Source organism: Chroicocephalus ridibundus, chromosome 7 (genome assembly GCF_963924245.1).
Source record: "Chroicocephalus ridibundus chromosome 7, bChrRid1.1, whole genome shotgun sequence".
NCBI lineage: Eukaryota > Metazoa > Chordata > Aves > Charadriiformes > Laridae > Chroicocephalus > Chroicocephalus ridibundus.
The window spans coordinates 7535294-7563022 of NC_086290.1; the positions used below are offsets into that span (position 1 = coordinate 7535294).

Here is a 27729-nt window from a genome sequence, read left to right on the forward strand (position 1 = left end):
AAAATGCGGTTTAAACTGGGCATCATACCAAGTTTTTCACAGAAACCCAAGGGGAAAATGGAGTATAAGTATCCATGGTTACAGTGACCCTTGCTTGGCACCTGAAGAGATCTTTCTAGAAAAAGACAGGTAGAAACATTTATCAGGGTCCTCAGAAGTAGCAAAGCTTCTTCCTGTTTTTATAAGTTAAAAAAAAAAAAGATAAAATGGCACTTAGTACAGACTGTCCTGAATACAGACTGTAACCTAGAAATATTTTTAGAACTCCCCTCCTGTATGTTTTTCACAGTATTCACTCAGTACTGAAAAATAACCTCAGAAATATAGAACCAGCTACTTAAAATAATGGCAAATTCCTAAAATAACAAATTCATTTATAAAGTGAGTATTTCAAGACTGAAGTCTGTCTCCCCATGTTCAGTTGCACTGAACTCATGAACGAAGGAACAGGATCGCAGGCTGCAGTTCTAATGGAGAAAGTTTGAAGTGTATATTAAGACAAATTGGAACAGTCACTTCTAAGTACTGAAGCTTCCACACTCCCTGTACTTCTGTTCAGCTGCACCTTGGAGGGTAATGATATAGCTAAACACAGACAACAGTTTGCTTGGATGGCATTTTTTCTTACTTCACTAAAACTTACTCACCTGTTCGCTGTTTATGCATACGTTTGGGGAAGACGTTTTTAAAACGTATGCTGATGCATAACTAGGTACACTGAAGCGTGAACAAACATGCACACATGAACAAAAATTCATGACAACAAATTTTCTAGATGCTTCTCCTATGTGTGCAATCATCTGGTGAGACAGTGAAAAAAGAGAGCTGAACTGAGTTTGGTTGGTAAGTTCCTCTCTCCCTGCCAGAGAGGAACACAGCTATTTCACATTAAGGTCCATGTACAAGCCAAATGCAGTTCTCCTTATGAAAATGGAAAAGGCAGGAAGAGATTTTTAATGCTTTTTATTTTCTAAAATGCTCATCTTCTATTCTTTATGCTCCTTAAGGATTCTGCCTCACTTTCTCTTGTAGAGGTGAAGGCTCCACAGTTCCATGTTATACAACAGATTTTTGTTAAATCATCCAACTGTATAGACCTGATCTGGATCAGGTGTTAGCACGCTATCACTTTTCTGTCAGATCAGCCAGAGCACATGCCATGATGTTGCAACGTCTTCATTCCAGACATTATGGAAATGATGTGAATGATGCCTGGTTCAGCATAAAGTTTGCCCAAAGATGTCTGTTCCACTTTCTAAAAATGAATTTGACCCAGCAAGATGAAAGCTTAGCAAGTTCAGTTGTAAGAGATCAGCTCTTTATATCACGTGGCTGGAGCACTCTTTACGCAGTAAAATTATATTTGCCTCCCCATTAAATCAGCAACAGAGGTTCAACATCCCAATCACTTCTTCAAGCAGTTCTGCTTTCATAGAGGTTGGTCACCTAATGACTGAGAAGAAATTGTACCATGTGACCTCAGTGATTATTTACAAAGATTAGGCCCTAAATCCTACCAAATTTTGAAAACAGCAAGAGCAAATATCACCATTCATAACCAATCAGCTGAAAATAATAAGTGCGTAATAACATGCTCATTTCACTGGCAATTAATGAACAGAGAAAGGAACATACCTGCCATATTCCTACAGCTCTCTATCTACATTCTTATCTTAGACTATAAATAACTGAATATACCTGTATATGTGTACTTACTCATGGTATTTAAGCAAGTACTGTATATTGAGGGCTCGACTGCAACACTGACAATATGGCAACATTTAATGGAGATTTTTTTGGTTGTTTTAGAAATGTTGGGTCATGTTTTCAACAGACACCAAACCGATGGACAGTTAACGAGTAAATGCTCTCAATTATATTACCCAAGTAGGAAGCACTGACTCAAAAACGTAAACCCAGTCTTACTCCTGCACCTCCTGAAAAAAGGCAATATCTCAATGGCATACTGCTTCCAGCAGTAAAACCACGATTGCAATTCTAAAGTGAATTTTCAGGGAAATAGTGGGATAACCAAAAGAAACAAATGATGGGAATGCACATCACTGAATTCGGGCAGTGATGAACAACAGATTCAGCCACCAATTTTGGGAGGAAGCAGAGACAGGAGCAATCCCTGGCATGCAGATTCAAAAACGAGTATGCAAGCTGAGGTTCAGCACCCATATGTACAGACTTTATTTCAAAGCTGTTGCAACAAAACTAAAACATTTGTGAGCTTCAGACTGCTAAACTGAGCTAAACAGGAAGAGTTGTTTCTCCTACTTTGCTTTCAGTGCCACATTTTTGACACAAAACAAGGGGGCAAATCAGCTAAAGAAATTATTTCAGCAAGCTCAGAAGCTCACAACGTGAAAAATCAATACCTACTACCGCATCCAAAGAAAGGAATTAGAAGAAATGTGTGAAAAGGATAAAGAAAATATGGCACATGCTAGCATGCTTTGCTACATCCCAAGCACACAGTTCCACAGACGCCATTTCAACAAAAGACTGATCAAAAACTGTCAGGGCGGAAACACAACATCAAAATGCTATTTCCATTGTGTAGAGCACACGGGCTTAATGTACACACGCGTAAGTGGATGTGTTTTGATCCAGGCGACTCTGGGCACTGCTAGTAGGAGAGGCATGAGCACATGGTCTGATGGACCTATTTTGAGTCATAGAATAATTCCGGTTGGAAGGAACCTCTGGGTTCAAAGCTAGACCAGGTGGCTCGGGGCCCTGTTCAGTCTATTAGTCTCCAAGTAGCGATGTTCTGTTTACACTGGAGAAGTGATGCACAGTCACAGACATAACTGTATTTCTAAAGCTATGTACTAAGAAATCATGAAATTGTGAAACTGCATACATGTATACATGAATATCTGAACTAGATTTTCTAATTTTCTCCATATGCTCTTAAAACAGGAGTTTAGCATGGTCCTACAGAAGGAAATCCTGTCCTTATTAATGCAAACTGTACTGCCAGCAAGTTTTTGATGGAATTTTACAGCATAAAAGAACGTAGAATCACAGAATCATAGAATTGCCTAGGTTGTAAGGGACCTTTCAGTCATCTAGTCCAACCATCAACCTAACTCTGACAAAAACCGTCACTAAACCATATCTCTAATATCATAAGAAACACATCTCACAGCTAAGCAGAAATCTATCTGAATGCTATGAAAGCCGAAATCCTACCTGGTTATAGTAAAGAAATTACTTGTGATATAATTAGGTAGGTTTTAGTTTGTTTTCATAATTCTGATCTGACCGCAAGTCTGGAAAAAAACTTCAACGTGTCTCCAGAAGTGTTCTGCTATATAATCATCAAAGATAAAACCTTCAGCTTCAGTGATATGCAAATGAAGACATGTTTGTTAAAAGGATTAACAAAGTTGTTCAAAGCATCTTTTTAGTCTACTCTGCTTCCAAACAAACAATAAACTGTCCGCATGCAGTGAGATTTGCTAACCCATAAACATAGCCAAATGGAGGAAGAAGATCAGAACCTTAATGAGTTTGGTCCCCTTTGAATTTTAGCTGATCAGTGTCACCAATAATTTCAACAGGCTCTAAAATAAGCACTTGCTGTCTTCAAAGTGCCTTGCAAACATCAACCAATTAATCCCTACAACTCTCCTCTGAGGTAGGTAAGTAGGTATTGTTATCCCCATTTTACAGTTGGGTGAACACAGTCAGAAGGGTTAAGTGATTTGCTGCAGGCCACAGATGGAGGTGGGATTAAAACACAAGAGTGACTATGATTCCTTTTAGAGGACAGCACTTTTTTTTCCTGCTGACTTTTCTGTGCTGACTTTAGACATCTTGGCCTTGTGGCAATGCTTTATGGAAACAAAACAAATTCTCCTTGTTAAAAGCAAGGAACCATAAAGAAATCTGTCTTTGATGCCAACACTTTTGTTGCCTTATGCTGATGTAAGGCTTTTCTTTTAATTTTCTTCTGATATTCAAGTATCATTCCTTTCATAGAGGGACTTATTCCTGTGGTAATGTAACATGCTACCAACTGAAAGATATGTCCTGCTCCTTTGCAGATTTTATTTTGTCTTTCTGCTTTCAAATCAGTAAATTTAGGTGGCACCCTGCCCAGAAAGTGGGCAGACACACTCCTTCCAGGACCGGGGTAACAGTCGGTAGGCTTGTTCCACTGCAGCACAGGCAGAAAGAGATGGAGACAGGGAGCTCTGAGAACCAAGAGCAAAGCAAGCCATTAACTGAAACCCAACTCCAGCAAATCGCTTGTAACCATTCTAACAGGCGGGAGATTGATACCTTTCCCACTTCAACAGAAAGATCAGATGGAAAAGGCAGGGTATATCCTTTTCCTCTCTATGTATACAACTTTGGTCCGCCTGAAGACCCATTTGTCATGCAGTCAATCCAGCATATGGTAATAAACATTACAGTTTTATAAGGAAACCACTTTTCACCTAGAGGCAAGCAAGTCCACAACATCAGTTCCCTGGAGTATTTTTTAGGATAGAAAAATCCACTACTTGAAGGTAATGTCTTGCAAATACTGAGCGCATTCTCTGTTATGTTTTAGAAGACGCTCCCCCCACTTTCAGAAGCCTTCCAGTACAGGAATTGACACATACAGAGAAAATCAGTGAATATTTGAAAATTATTAATTTCCTACTATGTAGTACAGCAATTTCAGCACTATTGCTGGTTATGTATTTTTAAGATACAATCATCTATGTGTCCTGAAAGGATTAACGGTAAAAAATAAGGAATATTTTATTAATACCATTGTAATTATTACATTACAGCCGTATTTATATATTACATAAATGAGGGATCCTATCTCCTTTGTGTTAGGTGTCACCCACAGACAATGGTGTCCTCAATCTTTTATTAGCTAGAAGTTTACTTTGTTAAAGATGCTTGTGAAGCCTTCAAATTAAGTAAGTAATTTAAAATAGTTAAATAAAGTGAAATTTATTTTTCAATTTCTGTGGATATTGAATCAAAGTGGTACTTTTCCCATTAGAAAGGTTTATTAGAAACTATTTTGCTCTTGCATGACCAGCATTCATATCTTTTTTTAGGAGACAAAAAAGTAGGTTAATGATTCACAACTTGAGGAATTGTGTTGTTTGCATAACAGTATAAGAACATGTAGGATTTTGAATCTCAGAGGACACGTATTACATACATGCCTTAGGAAGGGTCTGATTTTCACAGTAATTCTGTGACCAGAAAAACATGTAATGCAAAACATAAGCTTGGAAATTGCTATTTGCTAGCTCTGTCTTAAGAAGATTTGTAGCTAGCTCTGATTTACATGCTCTGCAGAAACAGCTCCCTTCTTTTATCACTTTGGAAATCATTAACTTGCCCTCGATGGTCCTCTGTGCAACAAAGGAAGTTTTCACATGGATTTTCTGATAGGAGAAACAAAAGAGGTCAGATAACAAAACAGCAGTGTGAACGACAGTTTTAGAGGACCTTCCTCCAAACACATTTCAGTGACATCTCATCAGATAGGGTGTCAGTCCCCAAATTTCCCACCACTCAGCACTACCACGCTCGCTTCAGGGCTATTCCATGGAACTAGATCATTCCTCAGGTCTGACTTTCTTATACTATCTATGAATACAATGTCACTGTCCCCTGTCTTATTAATTAATTAAATCAATTTTCACATAATATGCTTTGCTGTTATGCGTCTACCTGCACAGTAAAATGGAGGTGTGATAACATTTACCTACTTGGGCTGTAATTACACTTCCAGTTCTGTGCATCGATACCCCACATGTCAATGCACTCCATGATATCTACCCCAATAAATAACCAACCAACTCTCAAACTTGTCAAATATCTCTAGAGTTCATGTACATATGGGGTTTTTTGCTCATCTGCAACCATTGCCACAAGCCATCTGCACTACAAGGATATTTTAATGTCCTGCAATGCATACATAGAGAAGGAGCAGTGTTTAAACTTCTGTGCGCCTCTAAGATGAGAATATGTTCTCCATAAAAATACACCTCTCACCCATATGATTTTCTGGCAAGGTAGGATCCAATTTTTCCTAAAAGTTCATCTCCCGTATATGCAGCTCCATGTCGTGATTGGTTTTTTAGCATCTGTTCAATAAGCGTATTTCTGAAAATCTGGTTCACATGTTTGTAAGTTCAGTAGGCTGGAGAGCCTTCCAGCGAAAACTGCACGGCAGTTGCGGGTGCCATGAGCTGGGCATCCTCAGTAAGTGAAAAAGCGAAAGATGATCCTATAGACATGATCCTACTCATCCATATATAAAAAATTCCCTCATCTGCTCATTTATCTTCCTGCTGATCTAACGCTGGGCTGCACATTACTTTGGCATGTATTTTCCTATTTGTAAGTCTAGAAAGTAACGAAGACATCACAGATTCTATGGAAAATAAGGGACGAATAGCAATAATTATAATTTTGTCACACTTGTTTTTAAAGAAGTTTAGCAGAGTAGAATTATGGTCATGTAAGTATTGAAAAATGGGGATGCAGTAGAAGATTTGTTATTTCTGTAGAATTCTAGCACAGAAACCCTCTCAAATTTTTCTGGATATAAACTCAAAGTAGATATTGAGTTTTCTGAAGACTGCCAATTCCTGAGTTATAACCAATTAAAGCTTGCTTTTAATGCAACTTGTATATGATATTCCAGACCTGCTAACAAAACATGAATTACTATCAAATTATGATGTAGTTATCGAAGGTAATCATGTCATAAGTCATACCTTACACACGTTTTTAACAAAAATAATCAGTGTTATTAATCATAACCAAACTCATACTCGCTGTAGTGCAGGAGGAGTTCTAGAACTTTTAGCGGAAGAGTAAGAGTGTGACTCTTGTCAAATACCTGGAAATAATCTTTGCATCTAAAACTGGTGGCTAACTCAGAGCACGTAAACTGGTAATAGGGGCATTTAGGAATAAAACTTCTGTCAAACTTTCGTTTTATTCATCCCTTGAGGCTACAGGGTAATTTGAGCATATTGTTATTACATAAAGAACGCCCTTCTCCCTTCTTCTTTGCACTCCAAATTCCAACAGTAAAGACTAAATCTATATAACTGAATCAACTATTCCCAACATAGATACTTACTATGGTGTGATTTGTGAAACTAGGGGGGCCAAAAATGACACACTATTCTAATAAAAATCTTCTCTGCAAATTAGTTTACCTGCATGAATATCAACAGTATTGAGACCCCAGAGACAACTGCAAAGGAAATCCATGATTCTGTTTTATTTTTCTTTATATTTGGGTTGGTTTTCCCTTGCAAGCCTATTTTATTATTGCTATTTTTATCCTACATATACAATTTCAGCTGCTTATCTTTTTTCTTTTTTTTTTTTTTAAATTACCCAAGTACTGGAAACAGATCATTACTAAAGATATTCACACTTCACATTTAAAAAACTTAATTTACCAAGCTTGAGACTAAGGAGAAAGACAAGCAGTGTTCCTGATATTAGTGGGCAAATAGAGAGGTTTGCTATTTTTTGATGACAAGACATTGAGCATGCAAATCCATGGTTTTAAAGGAAGTTGGCAGCACCGTTATTTTGACAATGTTTAATTTTCTTCCTGATTTCGATTGTTTCCTTAACATATTTCTTGTAGTGTTCCAAAGCCTTTTGGGACAATGAACCATCATCGTATCTCAGACACGCTGAGGAAGCACCTGCATCTCCCTATCAGACTTCTCACCCAAAACCACAGACGCCAGAGGAGTTCACCTGCAGCTCACCTCATCTTGCAGCCCCTGAAAGGTCTGCAGAACCTCCGAACCTCTCGCCCCTCACTAAGGACCATCCCCTTACTTCTGCCTCTCCCAGTACACTCTCTCCACGGCAGGGATGAGAGACAGCTCCGAGGGCTGAGATGACTGTATTTTGAAGGGCGTGCAGGACCTCTCCTCTTCCTCCTACATCACGATTCCTGGACCAGTGACTTCACCCGGAGCTCGCCGGGGGTACCCATGGCAACACGGGGCCCGACAACACACTTCAAAGCACTTTCTTGAGAGGAAATTCAAAAGCCCGCTTGTACGAACACATCAATCGGAGGGTGGCAAATGCCCCTGTGAGGAGCAACGCCCCCGCGGGCATTTTGGGCAAGTGCAGTTCCCATGCCCCGGCGCCGCAGACAAAGAGCGGTCGGAGGCGCCCGCCCGGAGCCCGGTGACACCCGCCGGGGAGGAGCCGGGGGCGGGGGGGGGCAGCCGGGGAACTTATAAGAGCCGCGTCCCGCCAGAAGAGCCGGGGCGTGTGTTTGGTGCAGCTGCTGGTGACGGCGCGGGGAGAGGCGCGGCGGCGGCAACAACAACAACAAGCAGTCGATAGCCCAGAACCGTTAGATGGCTCAGAGCATGGACAACAGCCTCGACAGCCTGGATGTAAGTGCCGGGAGCTGCCCGCCGCGCTCGCCCATGTGCGCCCTGTTTGCAAACAAAGGTGCCCCCGGCGGGGATCGCCCCGGGGAGCGGGGCCGGGGGGCGCGGGGCCGGGCGCCACCTCCCGCTTGCCCGCCCGCCGAACGGCCGGGGGTCTGCGGGGCGCAAACGGGCAGGGCTCGGCCCTGACCCCCCGCCGCCGCCGGCTCTGGCCGCAGCGCTTCGGACCTCGCTGCGGCTGCAGCCGCTGCCGGACTCCCGCTTCTTTCCTCGGGCTTTGCTGCTTGGCCGTCAGTTGCGGTGACATGTGGCGCCTTTGTGGGCTGACAAACGCCGGTAGAGCAGTTGGAGCCACGGGGATGCTGAAGGGGGAGAAAGAAGCGAGGAAGTTTGGAGTGATTTGGCTCCCGGGAATGGCATCTCTGCCCCGGTGCCCGCCCTAATCTCGCTGGGGCTGGGAGCGGCGGGGAGCGGACGCTCCGGCCCGTCCGGCCGAATCGCGGCGGCGTCCCGCTCTTCCGGGGCCCGCTCTTCTGCCGCGGGGTTTTGAAAGTAGTTGGGACCAAAACGGGAGATCTTTGGCAAGTTCCAACTTTAATCCGCAGTTAGTGCCCGCATTGGAGCTGGTGCAGCCGCATGTGAAGTGCTGCGGGACATTCGGGGCGCATCCCCGGGGTCAGGGGTTCACCCTATAGAGGGCACGAAAACCAAAATCTGAAAAACGGAGGAATTAGTTGCACGTAGCCAGGTGGCACTCGCCCGCCTGCATTTGCTTTTCAGCGCGGTGGCCAAAACCGTTGGTGGTTTCCTGATGCGCTTTCATGCCCTCACCAGAATTTCGCTTCCTTTTTCCACTGCTGCGCTCAGTTTGGCAGCTTTGGCAGCCTGGCTGCAGCTCGGCAGGGCCCCGCCACCGCCGGGGGGGGACAAAGGGAGGGGAACGTGGCTGGTCCTGATGGCCCTCCATGGGGTTTGAGTTCCCCTGCTTAAGGTCACCTCGTCCTTTCTTTTCTTTATGGGCTTTGGGGTGGATTTTTCTTTCTTGTCTCTCTGTGTGTGGAGTTGTCAGTTGCTTCTCAGCAGGGAATTCTTCCTATTATTTATCCTTTATTACATCAGCCGAGGGTACCTTCACTACTTCTCCTTGACCCCATCCCCTTAATGAGGAGGGACTTTGGAGCAGCATATTTTCTGTCAATTTTTTTTTATAGCTCCCTGTTGTAAGAATTAAATGGCATGGGTGATATTCTGCACAGAGCAACCTCTCATATCCAGCACTTCTGGGCTCTTCCATGTATCCAATTAGAGCATCAAAGTGATCAGAACCAAACATATTTCTGGGAGTCACCATTATCTTTCTTTCCACTTTCATTCCCTGTCCTTAGTTACAAGATTTTACTCCTTAGAGAAAGACAAAGGAAGTTTTTTAACTTGTTCTTATTTGCTGTATATTTTTATATATATATATAAATGTAAATTCTATTTTCCCATCTGGTTTTCAAAAAGTTTTCCTATTCATGGTGATGGTGATTGTTCAGGCAACTCGTAACATACTGTCACACAGAGTAAGCTTTTGCAGAATACCTAACATTTAATTTTTTTTTCATTTTTTAGCTGTCCTCCGGGTTAATCATTGAATTTTCTGACAATGGCACGGATGAGATTGGTTCAGGTGACTATGGAGACTACGGAGAGCCATGCTTTCAGCATGAGAATGCCGATTTCAACCGGATCTTCTTGCCAACGATCTACTCCATCATCTTCCTAACAGGAATAATCGGCAATGGATTGGTTATTGTTGTTATGGGCTACCAGAAGAAACAAAGAAGCATGACTGATAAATACAGGCTGCACCTCTCTGTGGCTGACCTCCTTTTCGTCATCACCTTGCCATTCTGGTCTGTGGATGCGGCCATAAGCTGGTACTTTGGGAACGTTCTGTGTAAGGCAGTTCATGTCATTTACACAGTCAACCTCTATAGCAGTGTCCTGATTTTGGCCTTCATAAGTTTAGATCGTTACCTGGCAATAGTCCATGCTACCAACAGCCAGCGACCACGAAAGCTGTTGGCTGAGAAGGTGGTGTATGTAGGCGTATGGCTACCAGCTGTGCTTTTGACGGTGCCTGATATCATTTTTGCCAGTACTAGTGAAGTAGAAGGAAAGTATCTATGTGATCGCATGTACCCCCATGAAAACTGGCTGATTTCTTTCAGATTTCAGCATATCTTGGTAGGACTTGTCTTGCCTGGTCTAATAATCCTGACGTGCTACTGTATTATAATATCTAAGCTGTCACATTCAAAAGGCCACCAGAAGCGCAAAGCCTTGAAGACAACAGTCATCCTCATCCTCGCCTTCTTTGCCTGCTGGCTGCCATATTACATCGGCATCAGTATCGACACATTCATCTTGCTTGGAGTCATCAGACATCGTTGCAGCTTGGAGACGATAGTGCATAAATGGATCTCCATTACCGAAGCCCTGGCATTCTTCCACTGTTGCCTGAATCCAATTCTGTATGCCTTCCTGGGTGCCAAATTCAAAACATCAGCACAAAACGCCTTGACATCAGTTAGCAGAGGATCAAGCCTCAAGATTCTTTCAAAAGGCAAACGTGGGGGACATTCTTCTGTTTCTACAGAGTCCGAGTCTTCAAGTTTCCATTCCAGCTAACACTGCTCCTTGGCACCATTTTATAAATAGACACTTTAAAGTTGCGCAAAGTTTCAGAAAAACAAGACTGACCATAATGTACAGATTTATTTACAGTTGGAATTTTATATTGTTTCTTTTAGTCTCTGTGAAGTTTAATTGACTTATTTATATAAAAAAAACTTTCGTATCGATGACAAACTGTCTAGGCAGGTCCTGTGGACAAGTGGTTAGTTCACAAAAGTTTTAGTGCTTGTCTGTATGTATAGATATGTGAACTAAACACTTCCGGATTGTAGCAAGTGACTGTTAAAAGTTTAGAAAATATTTCTCTGTTGTTTTATATGTATATGTTTTCAGTGTTGCTGTTAAATCCTTAAAAACTTTGGCTGGAGAATTTTACCTTACTACAAGATGTTTGGTTTACAATAGCTTAACTCTGCTGTAGAAATGGCACTTATAACCAAAGCCTCCTCTGTTACATGCTAGGGTTTTTTTCCCCCCATTCTCAGTAATTGATGGTTTGCAAAATTTTCTGTTCAAGGTAAATAAAAGTATATGACAAAAAGTTATTTTGAGTGGTATTTTTATTTCTAGTTAAATGTTTTTCTCAATGCTTTTATTTACAATTCTCAGTGCACAATAATTTCTTTGAAAATTGCAGGGCTCTTGTATGAAAAGCAGGAAAATGAGTTTCAGTACATACTGATTATTCAGTTGACACCTGCGAGTTCCAAGTCATTTGTTTTTTTCACCAGAATACATTTACTCCAGTTAACATTATCTTTAGAATGACTTAAACTAGCACTTTAAACAAAGAACTTTTTGAGGGCAAAATATCTACAAATGAAACCAAATCTATTTAAGCAATTGCTAAAAGTTTACAGCCTCTTAGGAGTCAAACATATTACTGCATGTGACTAGCCTTTATGCCATGCATATAAAGTCAGTCCTACATTTCTTCTGCCTTTTGCTGTTCTTCTAAACTAAGTTTCACATCTTAATAGTAATCAAAAGTAGCTGAATCAAAGCCATTTTGCTATTTGACATGGCATTTGGACTAGAAATAGTTATTGGTGTATCTCCTCTGTGGAAGGTAAGTGTTTTTTCTCTTGGAGCTTTCCCTATCCTGTTTACATCCAGATTTTCTAAAGATAATATAAATTTCTTAACATTCTTTTTAAAAATCCAGAATGTATACCAGTTCTTTTTAAAAATATTTTTTTAGTAGGAACAAGCTAGACTACAGAATTCCTAATAATTAATGTTGAAATCTTATTTATCTAAGTTAGTCATATCTTCATGTTAGTAGAGTGCATTCAAAAGTAATGAATACCCGAGGTAGAGCTATTGAGAATATTTGTATGTTCCCACATTAAAAAAAACACAAACACAATTGTTACTGATCTATATATAATTAACAGTTTAGAAGTCAAAAAAAAGTAAAAAAAAAAACCCCAGACAATACCTACTAGTCACACAGAACTGAAATAAGCAACATGGGTATTTCAATATTACCCAGAAATGTGTTTCCAGAAGCACAGCACCCTAGTGATTTTGTGGAGCATGTACCCCTATGTTAAGCTATATGTTAAATTGCATGTTTTATTTTAGATATTTTCATAAATACAAGACCTTTCTGTTTTCAACCTCCCTCCTTCTCTCCAGCTGGGAGGCTGCAACCGTGGCTGCATCCTGCACACTTTTGCCCTTGCAATGGCAGTGGTAGTCATCAGATTCTATGGCGAGCTGACTCAGTTTGCTGAACCAGCACAAAACTAACCTGGCAGAAAAAAAAAATTATTTTCCAGCAATTTAGTGAATTGAATGAGCTTAATGAGGAATCCAACAAGCACTACAAAAGTGCAAGACCCTGTAACCTGGAGCCAGGCAGAGGGAGAGAAAAGTGAGATAAAAGGAGGAGGAAGCAGATCCCCTCTCTTAGCAACAAAACATTTAGTTCAACTCTACAGTATATCTTCACTCAATATGACATAAATTAACAACAGAAAAGATGCATTCTCAAAAAAAAAAGGTCTCACTTTCATCAAGTTGTTCCTCCTTAACAGAGTTGAGAAATGAGGAAAACATGGTATAGGAGCAGAGCTTCTTAAATGGTTTGTTTTTGTTGTTCATTTGTGTGTTTTCTTAATTTAGTGAGGGTTTCCCCGTGAAGAATTTGTTGTTCTAAATGATTCCGATTTCCACCCCAGCCCAATCAATCACTGTGATTTAATTGCACTTATAAAGTACTTATTGGCTATCAACACACTGATGCTTATTTGTGAGGATATGTTTAGAGCCCTTTAGCATTAACTTAGATTATTCCCATTATACTTCACAGTCAGCCAACTGTTAGCTCAAGCAGAGAGTTAGCAGGAAAGAGGGTGCAAGACAAAATAAACTCAGCAGTCCATGTTACTGCCAAAGACCGCTAAAAGGACACTTTAAACAAACAACAGAAAGCATTTGTGTAGAAAATAAATTAGCAAAATTAAAACATAACCCATGCCCCTGAAGGATGAGACCTACATTAGTTTTATAAAACTGCCTTTGTTTTCAGGGGAATTAGTGAAACTATGGACAGAAGGACATCCTGAAAAGGAGTTGCAAGATCACTGGGGTTTTGCTCCAGCAAGGAAAATGAGTCAAAAGCCACATGTATTTATCTTTAAATAACTTTATGTATCCATAAATATGAATATAACATATATTTGTACTCTTTACAGAGCAAATATTTGCAAAATGAATTAAGTTGTCATGAGGAAACATAGTAAGAAATTATAAATCCAGTTCTGTCCTTTTACCTCTGAGTAAGTTAGAGAAAATCAGGCAAGTTTCTCTCAAAGCCACTGAGCTATTCCAAATATACCATGTTGGTAACAAATATGGATTTATTCCCTTTTAAAACAAATCACCTTTAAGATGATTTTTGTTGAGCTGTGACTTTTTTCCATCTTTGTGTATCAAAAGTAGTCCCAGTAAGTGTATTTCTCAAAGTCTAAATTCAGTGACAAAGGTGAATAGACCTAATTTTGTGATTTATACATTGGACAAGTCCACATACATCAAGAACTCTTCAAAGTTTTCGAAGAGACTTTCCAAGTCTTTTTCCAAATTATTCCTCTCCAGTATACTGAATAATCACAACATTCTTCCGACATTCTTCAAGACATACACAATGCATAGTCTCAGCATTTTCTGGGTGTCATAAAATAATAGCTGTGCCCAAGTAGTTTTAAATATGCAACTCAAGATACAGAACAGAAACCAAATGTGAGTACCAGTGAGTATTGGTTACAAAACAGTTAAAAATGGTACATGGTAATTTAGAAGATTTATAATACATTTACACAGACATTAAATATGTTATAATGTATTTACAAAGACTCTTTCCACAGGATTCAGGCACTAAGTATTTTGCCATGGTTGTTACAATGTGCTAACAGCAATGCTGGGCTAAAACACGGATATTCACCTAATACTATAATGCACACATTTTGAGTGCTTAAGATTAGTGAGAAATCCTTTGGATCATGCAAGGCTAAGCCAAGAACAGAACATGTACACGAACTTACTTTTGCTTCCTCTGAAATGCTGTTTGGAAGTAAGGTTAGAATACTTAAAGCAGTGGGATAAAATTACACTATAATCCACTATTGGTATGGTATATTTTTACTCTGTCTAATCAGGTTGTACAGGGTCCATGTTAGAGGAGCACGTGAAAAGCTGAGTGGTGGTAGCGAGGGTGTCAGATCTAATGTATGCAGGCTATCGAGGGCAGTGAGTAAGGAGTTTCTTGTTTTCTCTTGGCTAGTTTTATGACACAATCATTACACAGGGGGTTCAACTTCTATGCATATACATAAATCAAAACAAAATCACTATGAAAATAAAAAGGAAGTAGCAGTAATAACATGGAGCCATTCATACAAATGAATGGTTTATCTTGTGATGGTTGAGCTCTAGTTGGACAATGTACAAAGTGACCACCTCTAGAAGTTTGGTTGAAAAGGCCATTTTTTATATTGTTTGGGAAAGGAAACAGCATGACGAGGAAGTACTTCCTTGATCCAGGCATGCCTCCAAAATCCCCTAACAATGGAGTATTCTCATATTCTCATAGTGCTGAAACTTAGGAAACACTTAAGCAGATAGGGCACCAGAGTTTTTGCTCAAAGGATGCCACTCCCTCACTTTATGTTTCGAAAGAGCTATACAGACTCTTTTTCACAGCCATAAATCACGTGTCAATTGAAATTACACAAATGCTGGGATTATTTCTTATAAAGAAGGTATAGATTTCTTAAAATATTTTCTCTTTATGCAATAAATTTTCTGTCACTGTTTCAATTTTCTCTGAAAATCTTTAGTCTTTAACAGGATGAAGTTTAAAGATCATTTGTTTTAACATTAACTCTGTCACTATCTTCCCACCATTCTAGTTCTAACAGGACATACAATAAAACTATGCTTACTGTTTTTTAAAAGATATTTTAATAGCAGTTCATTATAAGCATACTTTGTTTTTATTTATATATATTTTTAACATAAGTATATCTACATATATATAAAAATATGGATTATAAGCACCATTTTCAATTGTTGATACAAGTGATCCAGGCTCCAGCACAGCTACTACTGACTTCAGAGGAGTCAGGATTCATTACAAATGTAGTAGGTATTGATTAAAATTACTGCTTTCTTAAAAGGACAGAGGGCTTCACTGACAAACTCCCACTGAATTCAGAGACAGCAGGGAACCTAAAGAATTGTGCTTCCTAAAGTGTATAACCTTATAGCCCAAATCAATTACAAATGAAGATTATGTGTTCCTCTGATTTCAGCCGCAGTCAGAGATCTACAAGAAATTAAATCTTTCAGTATGGAGCAGGTGGAATTGTTCTGCTGAACATAACAGAAATAAATTTTCAGCAAAATGGTTTTCTCTTACTGAAGGCATGCAGACTTTGCATACCCGGCTATGAACAGTCTGACAGTAATTTGTCTTCAGTGGCATAGTGTTTGAAAGAAATAGGTCAGCATTTTAAATATCCTTATCTTTTGGAATTCATACCAGGAACAGCTTCTCACCACACAAACATGTCAAACTACGTAGAAATTATGAGGGATTTTTTTGAAGGGTTACACTGTGAAGAGTTCTTTGGCTTCTGGTTTGGTTTGGTTTTGGTTTGGGGTTTTTCGCTGTTGATGCTGCTTTTTGTTTCTACTATTCTCACAGTTTGTATTCTACTTGACTTTTCCTTTAAAAATACAGCTTTATAGAATCTTTAATCACTCTGTTCTGTTAAGGCTACACACAATACCCTGGACAAGTAAGAAAAAATAGAGAGACTTTCCAAAGAAAAAATACAGCCTTCACAACATTTTCTATGTCTTCTCATGTGCATTTCCCTTCCAACATCTGCTTTTCTTTAGCCAAAAGATAAATTACTTCTATATCGTATGAAAAGTTTAAACTCAAAGGTTGGTTTTATTCTCAAGTTTCTTAAAGTGCAATCACAGCACACATTTGTTTACTTTCTTGGTTCTTTCCTATTCAGCACTCCGTAATCGGGCCGATCTCCCAAAGAGAGGTCTGGATGAGAACGGCTGAGGGGGCTCCTTACCTGCTTGTCAGTGCCGTCACTGATGCCAACACAGCTACAAGAACATGGGCTGTGCATAAATTTGCTCTCACCACTGACGCACTCTGCAAGGCTACAATCAGACCAGACAGCAATAATTATCACTAGTAATACTCCTAATGTATCGCCTTGCCAAAGGTGAGCACGAAACTCCTCAACAGATGTAATACAAAATAAACCTGAAAAGCTCATATAGAACATCTTTCCTTAACTCTCCTTTCACAATTACTCAACCTTTTATTGGACATCCCACTTGTCACCTTTCTTGTGTTTACTCCTTTTCAATACTGCCCCCTCTTAGGCCAATATTTGCTTTCTTTTCCTTGGGGAAAATATCTAATGTTTTAAATATCTGTAAAAACACTCATTCTGCTAAGTCTGTCTACATGAGTTCACCAAAGAGAGAAATGTTGGAATGCTTGATAGTAGAAGATGCAACTGGGACCTCAGTTTCCACAGAGCAACTCCATGTCTAAAATCTGTGGAAAGTAACAGAATAATTCTATTTTTTTATAGACACATTTTAATGTGACAGCAATAGACGTGTCTTGTCAATATTAGGTTCATTGCAGGCCTGAAATCTATTATTCCTGCCCTTTGGGGGAGGGAGGAATTACATCTTCTATACAAGTGTTAAGTGCACTGTTGGAACTCAGTACAGGAATGCACTGGTAAGAGAAGTTAGTGTCTCTAACATGAATAAAAGGGAAGAAGGGATTATTGTACGAGGGCATGGTTTCATGTTAGATTTTACTTGACAGCAAAGTAGATTTAATGAGTTCCTGCCCTCTCTTACCGCTTAGTATTTACTACCTTCTTTTCCATGGCCCTTCAGGTCAAGCCCCTCACCCCCTTTGCTTGCTCTCTTTCTCCCAGCTCCATTGTGGAGATTCTTTAATAATCCTAACCTGCATGGAGCTGGGCACTAATAATGCACTGACACAAGGTGACTGAGCTGATCTACTAATCAGCAGGGCCAAAAAGGATAGTCTCACACCTCACAGTCCCCTTCCTTCTCTCCTTTACTCTTTATCTCTCAACCTCTGCTACTCGTGACTCCTTGGCAAGCCAGTTCAGCTCTTGAAGACTGGAGTTTCACAGGAATTTGAAGCAATCTGACTTTCTCTGCTGGGAAGGTCTTCAGCCTCCCTCCCTCCCTTCCTCTGTTAATCCTTTCATTTGATATCCTCAATACTCTCCAATTCTTAGTCCTGCGGACCTGTCTCCTGCTGTGCATTATCTATTGAATTGTTCACGTTTTCTTTTCAACAGACTTAATTGACTAATTGGATAGACAGTATCTTTTTTTCCTCATTTATTTTATACCATTTTAATTAAGTTAGTCAGCTCAGAAAGAGGGCTGACTGCATCCAAGATAAAAAACCGAGCAGAGAGACAAACATGGCTCTTAACTTGACTCCCTGTATTTGTGAAGCCCACCAGCCACAGAAAATGAACCAACAAAATAAAGTGATTTCAGCCAGCACAGTGAAATGAACTGGCTCGCTAAGTCAAAAACCAGAGCAATTGCAAGAGTGAGGGTGGAATCATGCACCTGGGAGCTGTTGGGGGAGCAAAGAAGTGGGACCTTGTCTTTTGGGAGCAGCAAGTTCCCAAGTTGTTAGGCCAGTTTTGCTATCTTGTCAAAACTTCCTTAGGTAAACATCCAAACTGTTAAACAAACATAAACCAGTTCTCAGGTAGAGGGAAAGAGGTTGAAAAGGTATGGAGAGAATACCCCTCTTTAAGGTAAGTGAGCCCTCCTTCCTCCCTAACCATAATATGATTACCTCTTGACTGCACGACCATGCTCCTGCAGAGGACATTTCCCTGAAACAAAGCTCAAGAAAGAGGTCTCAAATAGCAATATTTTAAACTGGAGAGACCTGTAATAGCGTGATTAATCATGTTCTTGATTATAACCTGTATTGTTCATCAGATTTAATGTAGCTATTTGTTAAGACACACTGTAAAACTACATTCATATATACAGTCCACAGGACTTTTTCAATGTGATGACTTTTAAAAGCAAAATCCTTGAAAAGTAGAGAGCAGGTTTTCTCCTATTTAACAACCACTAAATTTTGTCAGGGCTTCCCATTAAGAAAAGTCAAAGCATTTAGTTTAAGTATTATCCTGTGACTTTCTCCTTATAATGAACCTATCAACTATGGAAAGAAGAAATTGTCTCTTGGTGTGAAATCGGCTTAGGAAAAAACATATAGATCCCTGCCTCAAATGCAACCTTAGTTCCACCGAAGAACTGTAGTCAGCCCAGTTATGTTGAAGCCAAACTAAATACGTTCAGATTGTACAGTCTGAATGCGTGGAGCTATATGGCTCTTTGAATTCTCTGCAATGAAGGGGAGAGCCTGTCAACTGCATGAATATTCAGTGTAGTGTACACCAACCCACCAGTCTAACCATACTTCAGCCCAGAGAATAAACAGTCGACAGAGCCACGAATCCTTGAATCTACTCATTCTTGCTTCTTCCTACAAGCTACTACAGAGGGATTATTAAGAAACTTTGTCCCCTCATCAAGCACTTTGTGGGGACTCTGTAATAAAAACTGTGACAGATGAAGGATACAAGATCCTTTGTCTGTGATACTTAAGCACCATTCTGCTACCCAGGTGTTTGAAAGAGATCTTGTTCATTCATTTACCAGTTTCAGTAACAACTAAAAATCGTAACAAAGATTTTTGTATCTCTTTAGAACACCTTCAGTTTATAAAGGCAATCCATTTTAAAATCCTCTTAGTATCACACATTTTACATGTACCCTTCCAGTTGCCAGCCAAACTGGGGACATTATGTTCTCTATAAGCCATGCCCTGCAAGGAAAACTGAGGTACGTCTACTTGAACTGGAACATGGTATTGAAATGGTGAGATTACACTGACTGAGCTGACAGTGGTACAGTGCATGGTGATATTAACCGAGTTCAGAAATCAATGCAGCCAGAGAAGCAGCTGTGATTACCTGTCCCTTTATCCATCCTGACTGTCCTGACCACTGGGCTATAGAATTAATCTCTCTCTGACTCAGTGAATATTTATTTATGCAAAGTTAAACATTCTCAAAAGGACTCGCAAGACAAAAGCACCCCACCAAATACAACAGCATGGCGATTAAGCACCCTCCCAGGAGAGAGTGCACTCTCTCAGACTGCAAGGAAACCCGAGCTTTCGCACCGATGTCCCTTGACAAGGAACATTGTTTTTGCAAGAGGGCTCCTCCTCCTGCTCTGCAGTGTTTTCTATAGGATTAAGCGTGGGTTTAAAAAAGCACCTCTAGGAGTAAGCACTGTCCTTTAAAAAAAGCTGAGAAGTGCTTTTTTTATGACTTCTGCTGGGGGTTAGGCAGGCCATACTTTGTCGTTTGGCACTATCATCAAGTCTGAAATGGCTCTGTACATTAGATATTTAGGTAGGTAGATCTACTAGAAATCAACAAAACCTTTTCAAGATTTATGTTTAGATTTAAGCGTCCACATTATTTGTAGAAATTTAAATTTGTATTGTGAACCTAGCTGTCAGTAAATGGAGTCTATAACACTATAGAACTCTGTCCCACGTTTACAAAATAAGAGCTGCAGATGATATTCATACCCCAATAATACAAGCTCTACACCAGAAACAATACAGCTACATTTTTTCCTCCTCACTCTTTTCACAAACTCCATAAGCGGACGGACAGCCCACCCTAACGAGCTCTTCAGCCACTGAGGTACACTTAATCCTGAATCAGCAAAACCTGATAATAACTCTCAGCTGCTTGAAATGGAATTATTTTCTGATGACTGGACTTAATCCAACCAAAGGTCAGTAGAAATAAAAAAAGCTCTCAGCTCAAGACTTAATGATATATGCTTACCTCTGTAGGCCTATAATTTCTTTAGATACCTAAGAGGTCACGTCAATCCTACTGTCTCTCAGTTTTATGAATGCAACCATAAGCCCCTTTTAAACCAGATTACAAATGATTATTATAACTCTAAATCAAGGGAAAGGCCCACCATTTCCTCTAATTGGAAAGACTAATTTAATTATAATTACTTTCTTTCCAGACGCTTTGTTTTTGTTCCATTACATTACAATAGACAGTCAGGGTTTATGGAAGACAAACAGTTAATTGTTTATGACTTGGAAAGGATGAGAAATTAGTTCACATATGCTGGCGTAGCTGCACTTCAGCCACACTTCTATTGTTTTTGAACTGCAGGTATCATCATATACCGTACAGGTTTCACAACAAACTCACCTTGCCTTATTAAAATCATTGTTGTATCTAAATTATTTTTGTTTGTCAAAAATAAGTACCTTTCCAAATATTAAATAGGCCAAATCTATATTCTGTGGAGCTTTGCCTAATCCAATGTTTAATTATTTATTAGATATCAAATGCATAACATCTGTGTAAGAAGGCTGACATATGCTAGGACCTTTGACTTTGGTATACAAAAACTGTCTGCTGAGTTAGGAATCTCTCTATACATTAATTAGATAAACATGAATATAGCATGTATATTCTTCTAAGACTTTGCTTCCCTAGAGATGAGGATAATGCTTATACAAGACTGAATGTATGAATGGATCCCTTTTGTCTTTGAATTAACAAGGTTATACTTTATGCCTTTGTGACTTTTTAGCGGATGGCTTTCACAGTTTAAGGATTTTACAGTCTAAAGGTTAATTCTTCTCTCTTCTCTTAAGCTGTTTGTGAGATTCTGTCAATATTACAGAAAATTACACCAGTATAACCACCTAGATTTTGTTTCATTAGTGTAAATTTTGTAGGCAAGGCCTCAAATAAGAACATTCCTCTGGAAAAATAGATGGTTTGTCTTCAAACCATCATACATGCAAGCACACAGGCATACACACACAAATCCAGCTGATTATACTTTGGGTCAGAATCATATATTTTGATAGGAAAACTTAGATTTCTTTTTTTTCCATGGATGTACTTTTCAGGTGGAACCCTTCTAAAATTTGCTTCTCCAGCTGCTTGTCATTACAGTGTATAATAAAAAATCATTTTGCCTAACATTTCCTACAAAGTGGAGCCTTCTGCCTATACAAAGCTATTTCCTTTTTCTCAGCTAGATATGAAATTTAGCATTTGATCACAATAAGAGACAGTCACAGTTGATCTAGTGAAAGTGCAGAGCCTTCTCTCCACCACAATATTTTTTCCTCTAGAGATCCCTCAGTAAAGATCCAGTTTTGATTTGTGATGTAAGTCACAACTTTGCAATAGAAAATGAGTAGTTTATAGGCAAGTATGCAAGGTCGTAAATTGTGCCCATTCTCACTACTGAAAAGGTATAATCTTCTTCCAAATAAGGCTGCATATAGCAGCATATCCAAGGAAACTAGAGAAGCAGACATGTGCCAAGAGCATCAAATAGCGTTCTTTGCCTGAGTAGGGCCCATAGTGACATGCATGCAAAAGAACTCTTGCTTTTTCAAAAAGCAATCCTGAATAAAAACTCTTCTCATTCAAGATAGAGGCCTTAAGGAACATCCTGCATGTTAACAAACATCTTCAGATAATGCCTAGTTTGATGCTCATTTCCTAGTTATTCACAGACTCTCTTAAATGGAGCTCTTTCACTTCTGCAGCTTAGCCTAAGGAAATCCTGCAAGAACAATGTGTGACTGAAACACACACAGGTTTCCCAAATGGTAGCAAGACCCATTGATGCTGCTTCAGATAGCACCAAGACAGCAAGTTATAATACAAGCTAAACAAGACAGGGTCTTGTTTGCATAGGATTGATGTGGGTTCAAGCTTTTTTCCTTTCCTTTGTAGTATATTATGTAAAGTGCCCTTCAGTGAAGAAGATATTTAGCTGCCAAACTACATCACCTTTCCTCAAGTATATCAGTAGACAGAATTTCAAAACCACCTATGCCATTGCTTACTCCCATTTATTCTGCATTCCCATTTATTCTTCTTAGTAAAGTAGCCCATAATCTCCTTGCAGATGCTGAAGGTCTGGTAACAGAAAGAGAAGCCTTAAATACTCTATTTCTAAAATCAGATATCATTGCATAACACAGTTTTAGTAATTAAGGTTGATTTAGTGCTGTAGAAGATGCCTGTTTGATGCTCCTGAAGTCTGTACAACCTGTACACGTTTCTGGAACAACTGCAGCACTGAGGACGTTTCAGCTGTCCTGGGACTACCTCTGTAAACAAGGGAAAATCCTTAGGACCCCTAGATTATACAGCTTTCCTGATGAGGTTATCAACAGAGTATAACAGGTTCCAGCATACGGAGATCTTTCCATTGTACAATAGATTTAGACCATTAATTTATATCAAGACAGTTAACACTTGATGGGTGGCTTTCAACTATTTCCAAGACAGATTATTTTTAAATCTCAAAGAGGAATAGCTTTTTATCCCATTACAAAATTTCTGAGACCAACAATCTTCCTCCTCATTCTTCTTTATCTCTATAGCATTATCAAGTGTCTTCTCCACTTACGGTCTAGTTAAAGCTGTTGCTGGTACTTTTTCTAGTCAGAGCATCCCTAATGAGTTTTTATGCTATTGCTTTTCTTGTTTTCTTATTGCCCATACTGCACGGTTTCCTCAAAATAGAGGGCACACAATATTTTTGTATTCACAGCAGGTATTACACATCACACAGCACTACATATGTGTTAGTGGATATACCTGATTATCTCTCTTCCCTTGAAGTTCACATTAATAAGCCAAGCAACTCCTAAAACACCTTAAAGCCTGGATTACTTTTTTTCCATTTTATTTGTGAAAACACATTATTTCTCTGTTGAGATGCTTAAATCACATGGTTCTAGGAAAGCTGTATTTTGACTGAAAGAAAGACAGGAAGCAGAGCAGGCCTAATAGGTACACAAAAGAGATGAAGTAAAATAAAATATATTAAATTTAAAAAAAAAAAAGGGGGCAGGATTTATGACACTAACCCTAGCCACAAAGGAATGAAAAACAGCAGTCCCTCCGACAACTGATTTCAGGGGTTTTATATACAGGCAAATACGATCATCAATTCAGATATGATATATGATTTAGAAGTAAAAGCAAGGTATAGTGAAGATTATATGCATAAATGGATCCCATTATAACATTTTTCACTAAAATCATTAATAATCAAACTTTTGAGGCAGAACAGAATGGTTCAATGAAAGTACCACTTTCCTGCAATCTTAAAAGGCAGAACTAAGGCACAAAGTTTCTCTCTAGCAAATCTTATAATACCCACTCATCCCAGTTACCACACCCTGACCTATCCTCTGAACAGAAATGAAGAACATTAGACTAGAACTTTATTCAAACACCTGCTAAAATCAGTGGAGAATCTGAGTGGATTGACAGGCTTGGGATCAGGACACTAATGCAGCGTCTCTTGCATGCTGATTTTCTCCATTCTTTTCTACTGCCATCACAGCTACCTCAGTAATTTTGATTATTTTTTGTGTCAGATAGTTGGGGCTTCTCAGAAGAGCCATTACAGTGGGTCCTGTGTGGTTAACTGATGTGCTGAGCAAGAGTTATATATAGGGAAAGTGAAGTATCAGGCTGGAAATTTAAAACAATGAGTTATTCAGAAAACAGCTGGAAGACACCAAGTTTGTTCTTTGCCTTTTTATACATTAAAAAAGCTTTTGAGAGTATTTGTTCAAATTTTAAAATGTATTCAACTATAAACTCAACTTCAAAATCTCACATCTCCAGTTATAAGCCAGTTACATTGACAAAAAGCAATGCTTTTTTACCCATCAGGCACTTCTAAGCACATCTTTGGATGTTGTTGCTGTTGTTTTTTTATATAGTTGAGCTATTTGTCTTAAGTAAAAAAAGTGGCATCTGTATGTAATTTCCATGCTCACTTGGCACCACTACCTCCTTTTGATGACAGTCTGTACTGTTTCCCTTTCTTCTTCTAGTCACTCCAGCTGCAGAACCCAGATGTCAAACTCAGGAATGTATTTTTTCCCCAGCAGTGATATCTGATTCTGTTGTTGGCACCTCTGCTGGTGGCTGTTCTGAAGCTGCCTGTGTGCAGCTTCGTAAGTTTAAACTGCAGACAGCATTTTTTATTTATATGTTAAAAACTTTTTCAGTTGCCTTAATTATGGGAACTGAATATTATATATTCATCAAATATACAAACATACAGATTCCATTATTTATATACTGGTTTCGCAACTGTCATGCTTCTATAACCAGAAACTGGGAGGCAAGAAGAAAGCTTCTGAAAGTGCCAATGAGACATCAAAAGTAGCTGCTTACTTTTAATAACTGATCCAAAAGAAGAAAAGGTAAATATAAAGCAATCAATGGCTAAATGACGGGAGTAAAGAGTAAGGTAGAAAGGAAAAGGTGAAAAAAGAAATGTACTAAAAAGGAATGAACAGCAAAGAGATGAGGGGAGAATAAAATATGTTAGAACTTCCTAAAAGCATTCAGCCACATGTGTCTAAAAAGTGAAGTTCTTTAAAAAAGAACCAAGGGAAAAACTTCTTTCCTATTAATACCTTTCTGTAATTTTCTCTTTTTCTTTCTCCTAGCTTCATGTTTTCCTCCTGGGAACTTTTTGCTGCATTATTTGATTCTCCATCACACAGACAAGGTATTTGTCTCCAAGGGGCTTTGCTGTAGCTTACTCATATACAATGACTGGTCTTGAGTACTGAATGAGTCAAGCAGCTTGCATCCTCCCACAAGCACTGGATGACACCTGTGTGCTTACTCTGCTGCGGTCTATGTGACAAATTCATTTTCATGTCTACAGATCCCTCAAAGAAAGCGCATTTCCCCCCCGTCCCCGCATTAATAACAATTTTGAGACAACTTCTATCTTACATAAACAAATATTACCAGTTGTTTACATTGGTGCACATATAGTCACAAGAACAGCTTATGGAGACAAAGGAGTGGCATATTAACAAACTGCTTATTCAAAAAACTAACCAGTGTTAGGCTAAAAGAGCTAACTTGCAGGCTAAGAGAAGGGAAGATAATGGCTGAACCCATTAATGAGATAAAAGAATGGTAAGTAAGTGGTGAGTAATCCCAGTCAGGTAGATAGACAGACCAGAAAGTTCAGAGATAAGAAAATATTAATACTTAGTAGCATTTGTATTATCTTGAAAGTCCACCTGATTTCTATCTCAATATATCTGTTGGATGTTGAACACTGAAGTGATAAACTGCATGCAATTCACATTTTACAAATTAAAGAACTATGACCAAAAATTTAAAGATTCAAATTAAAAAAAAACAAAAAAGGTTGGAATCCAGGAATATAAAATGTTTACCAGGATTCAGACATTTAATCAATTAATTGTTTATTTTGCTGTTCAGTCTAGCAAGGTGCCAACATGATTTCTATTCATCACATATGTTTATGTGCACCACAGTTATGGAATGGATTCTATATGAGGAACAAAAACATATACGTGAGTCTACAGCATCTAGACAGACAGACAGATAGACCAATCGGTTTTTGCAGTATGAAGAAGATAAATAGATGAGTGTACAATCATGCTGACATAAAAACTAGGGGGCATCAGGTTCAAGACCAACACAAGGAGGTATTGCCTCATTATATATAGTTAATCTGTAGAACTAAAAGATGCTAAAAGTTTATAGGGATATGAAAAGTGATATTACAAAATTAATGGCAGAAAATCCAGCATGGACAATTAAATGCAAAGAGGCTACATCTGGCTTAAGAAGTTGCAGCTCTGAAAATGACTGGAGGCTTGGAAAGAAATATCACTATATACTTACTATCTTCTTATACTCCTTCCTGTACTCTGATGTTGGTCAGTGCCAAGATGACAAGTCACCGATTCAGACAAACCTTTGGCTGACCCAGTGAAGTTTTTCTTATGTTCAGGTTTCTTGAATTTGAAAAGTCCTACTGAGATCAGCAGGATGTCTAAATTCTTAGACACTACAGGTCTGAACACCCAGCATTTTGTAGGAACAATCAAGAGAAGAAGTAACTTACTACAAGACAGAAAGGTATTGAAAGTGTGTTGTACAATGTTGCAACCCCAGAGCTGCATGAAACCAGAGAGGCTTTATTTATATATTTTTTTTAAACAGCTAAAAAAAGTTAGCAATGTAGAGACGGGGTTTGTGAGTTCTCTGAGAGAGGATGAAGCAATTTCATGAGAAAGCACAGAAAGCAGGAAGACAGTTCTGCTTCAGATTTGGCACTAGATGAAAAGCTAATGAAGCTGAGACTGATGGCAGAACTGCATTCCTGTAGCGGGACTGTGGCATGATTGCTGTCCTCCTACTTTGGACAATATGAATCGGGGGTTTTTCTTTAGTTGGACTTATTTGGACTGTCCAGATTCAGCAAGTGTGTCTCACTTTCAGCCCCAATAAATTCAGCATCTCTGAAAGAAATGTCTAGATATGCACCCTCAATCACCAGCCACTTCTAAAAATGTATTCTCAGTGATCTAGGGACATGCAAAAGCCTCAACTACAATAATTATCACAGCGGAGACTAATATATAGCTACAGACCGTGGGAGCACACAGTGCCCATAGCCAACAGCACAGGGATGACGACAGGCAGACTGCTCAACAAGAAGGGAAACCCAGTACGAAAGACCAGTATGAGAAGATAAATTCCAATATTTTGGTCCTGAAGGTGAAAACAAAGAACATTAAGAGTACTGCCAAGACCAGAGATACAGAGACAGAAGACATTTTACCCCAGGAGAAAATGTACTGCAAACTTCAGTCATGACAAGCACATTATACTTACCTCAAAAATATTTTACTTCAGCAGCATGAAAATTTCTAATTATTCTTATAGTTCTTCCTACAAACAAACTTATGGAGATTAGGTGCTGTTTGCTGATCAAAGTGTTAGAAACAATCAGTTACACGTGTAAGTGTGAAAACTGAAAATGTCAGCATACAAGTGGAAAAAGGAAAGCATGTCTTTAATTAGCTATTTTGCATACAAAAGTCCAAACT

At 39.1% G+C, this 27729-nt stretch overlaps 1 protein-coding gene and 1 long non-coding RNA gene across 3 annotated transcripts in view; one reads left to right on the forward strand and one right to left on the reverse strand.

Annotated features, from left to right (window-relative positions):
• LOC134518331 (uncharacterized) overlaps nt 1-27729 on the reverse strand; it is a 95812-nt gene that overhangs the window by 39946 nt on the left and 28137 nt on the right. The window lies entirely within an intron of this gene.
• On the forward strand, nt 8207-11630 carry CXCR4 (C-X-C motif chemokine receptor 4). The gene is made up of 2 exons (XM_063341272.1): nt 8207-8423; nt 10035-11630. The coding sequence occupies exons 1-2, from the start codon at nt 8385-8387 to the stop codon at nt 11094-11096; spliced, it is 1101 nt and encodes a 366-aa protein (XP_063197342.1). The 5' UTR covers nt 8207-8384; the 3' UTR covers nt 11097-11630.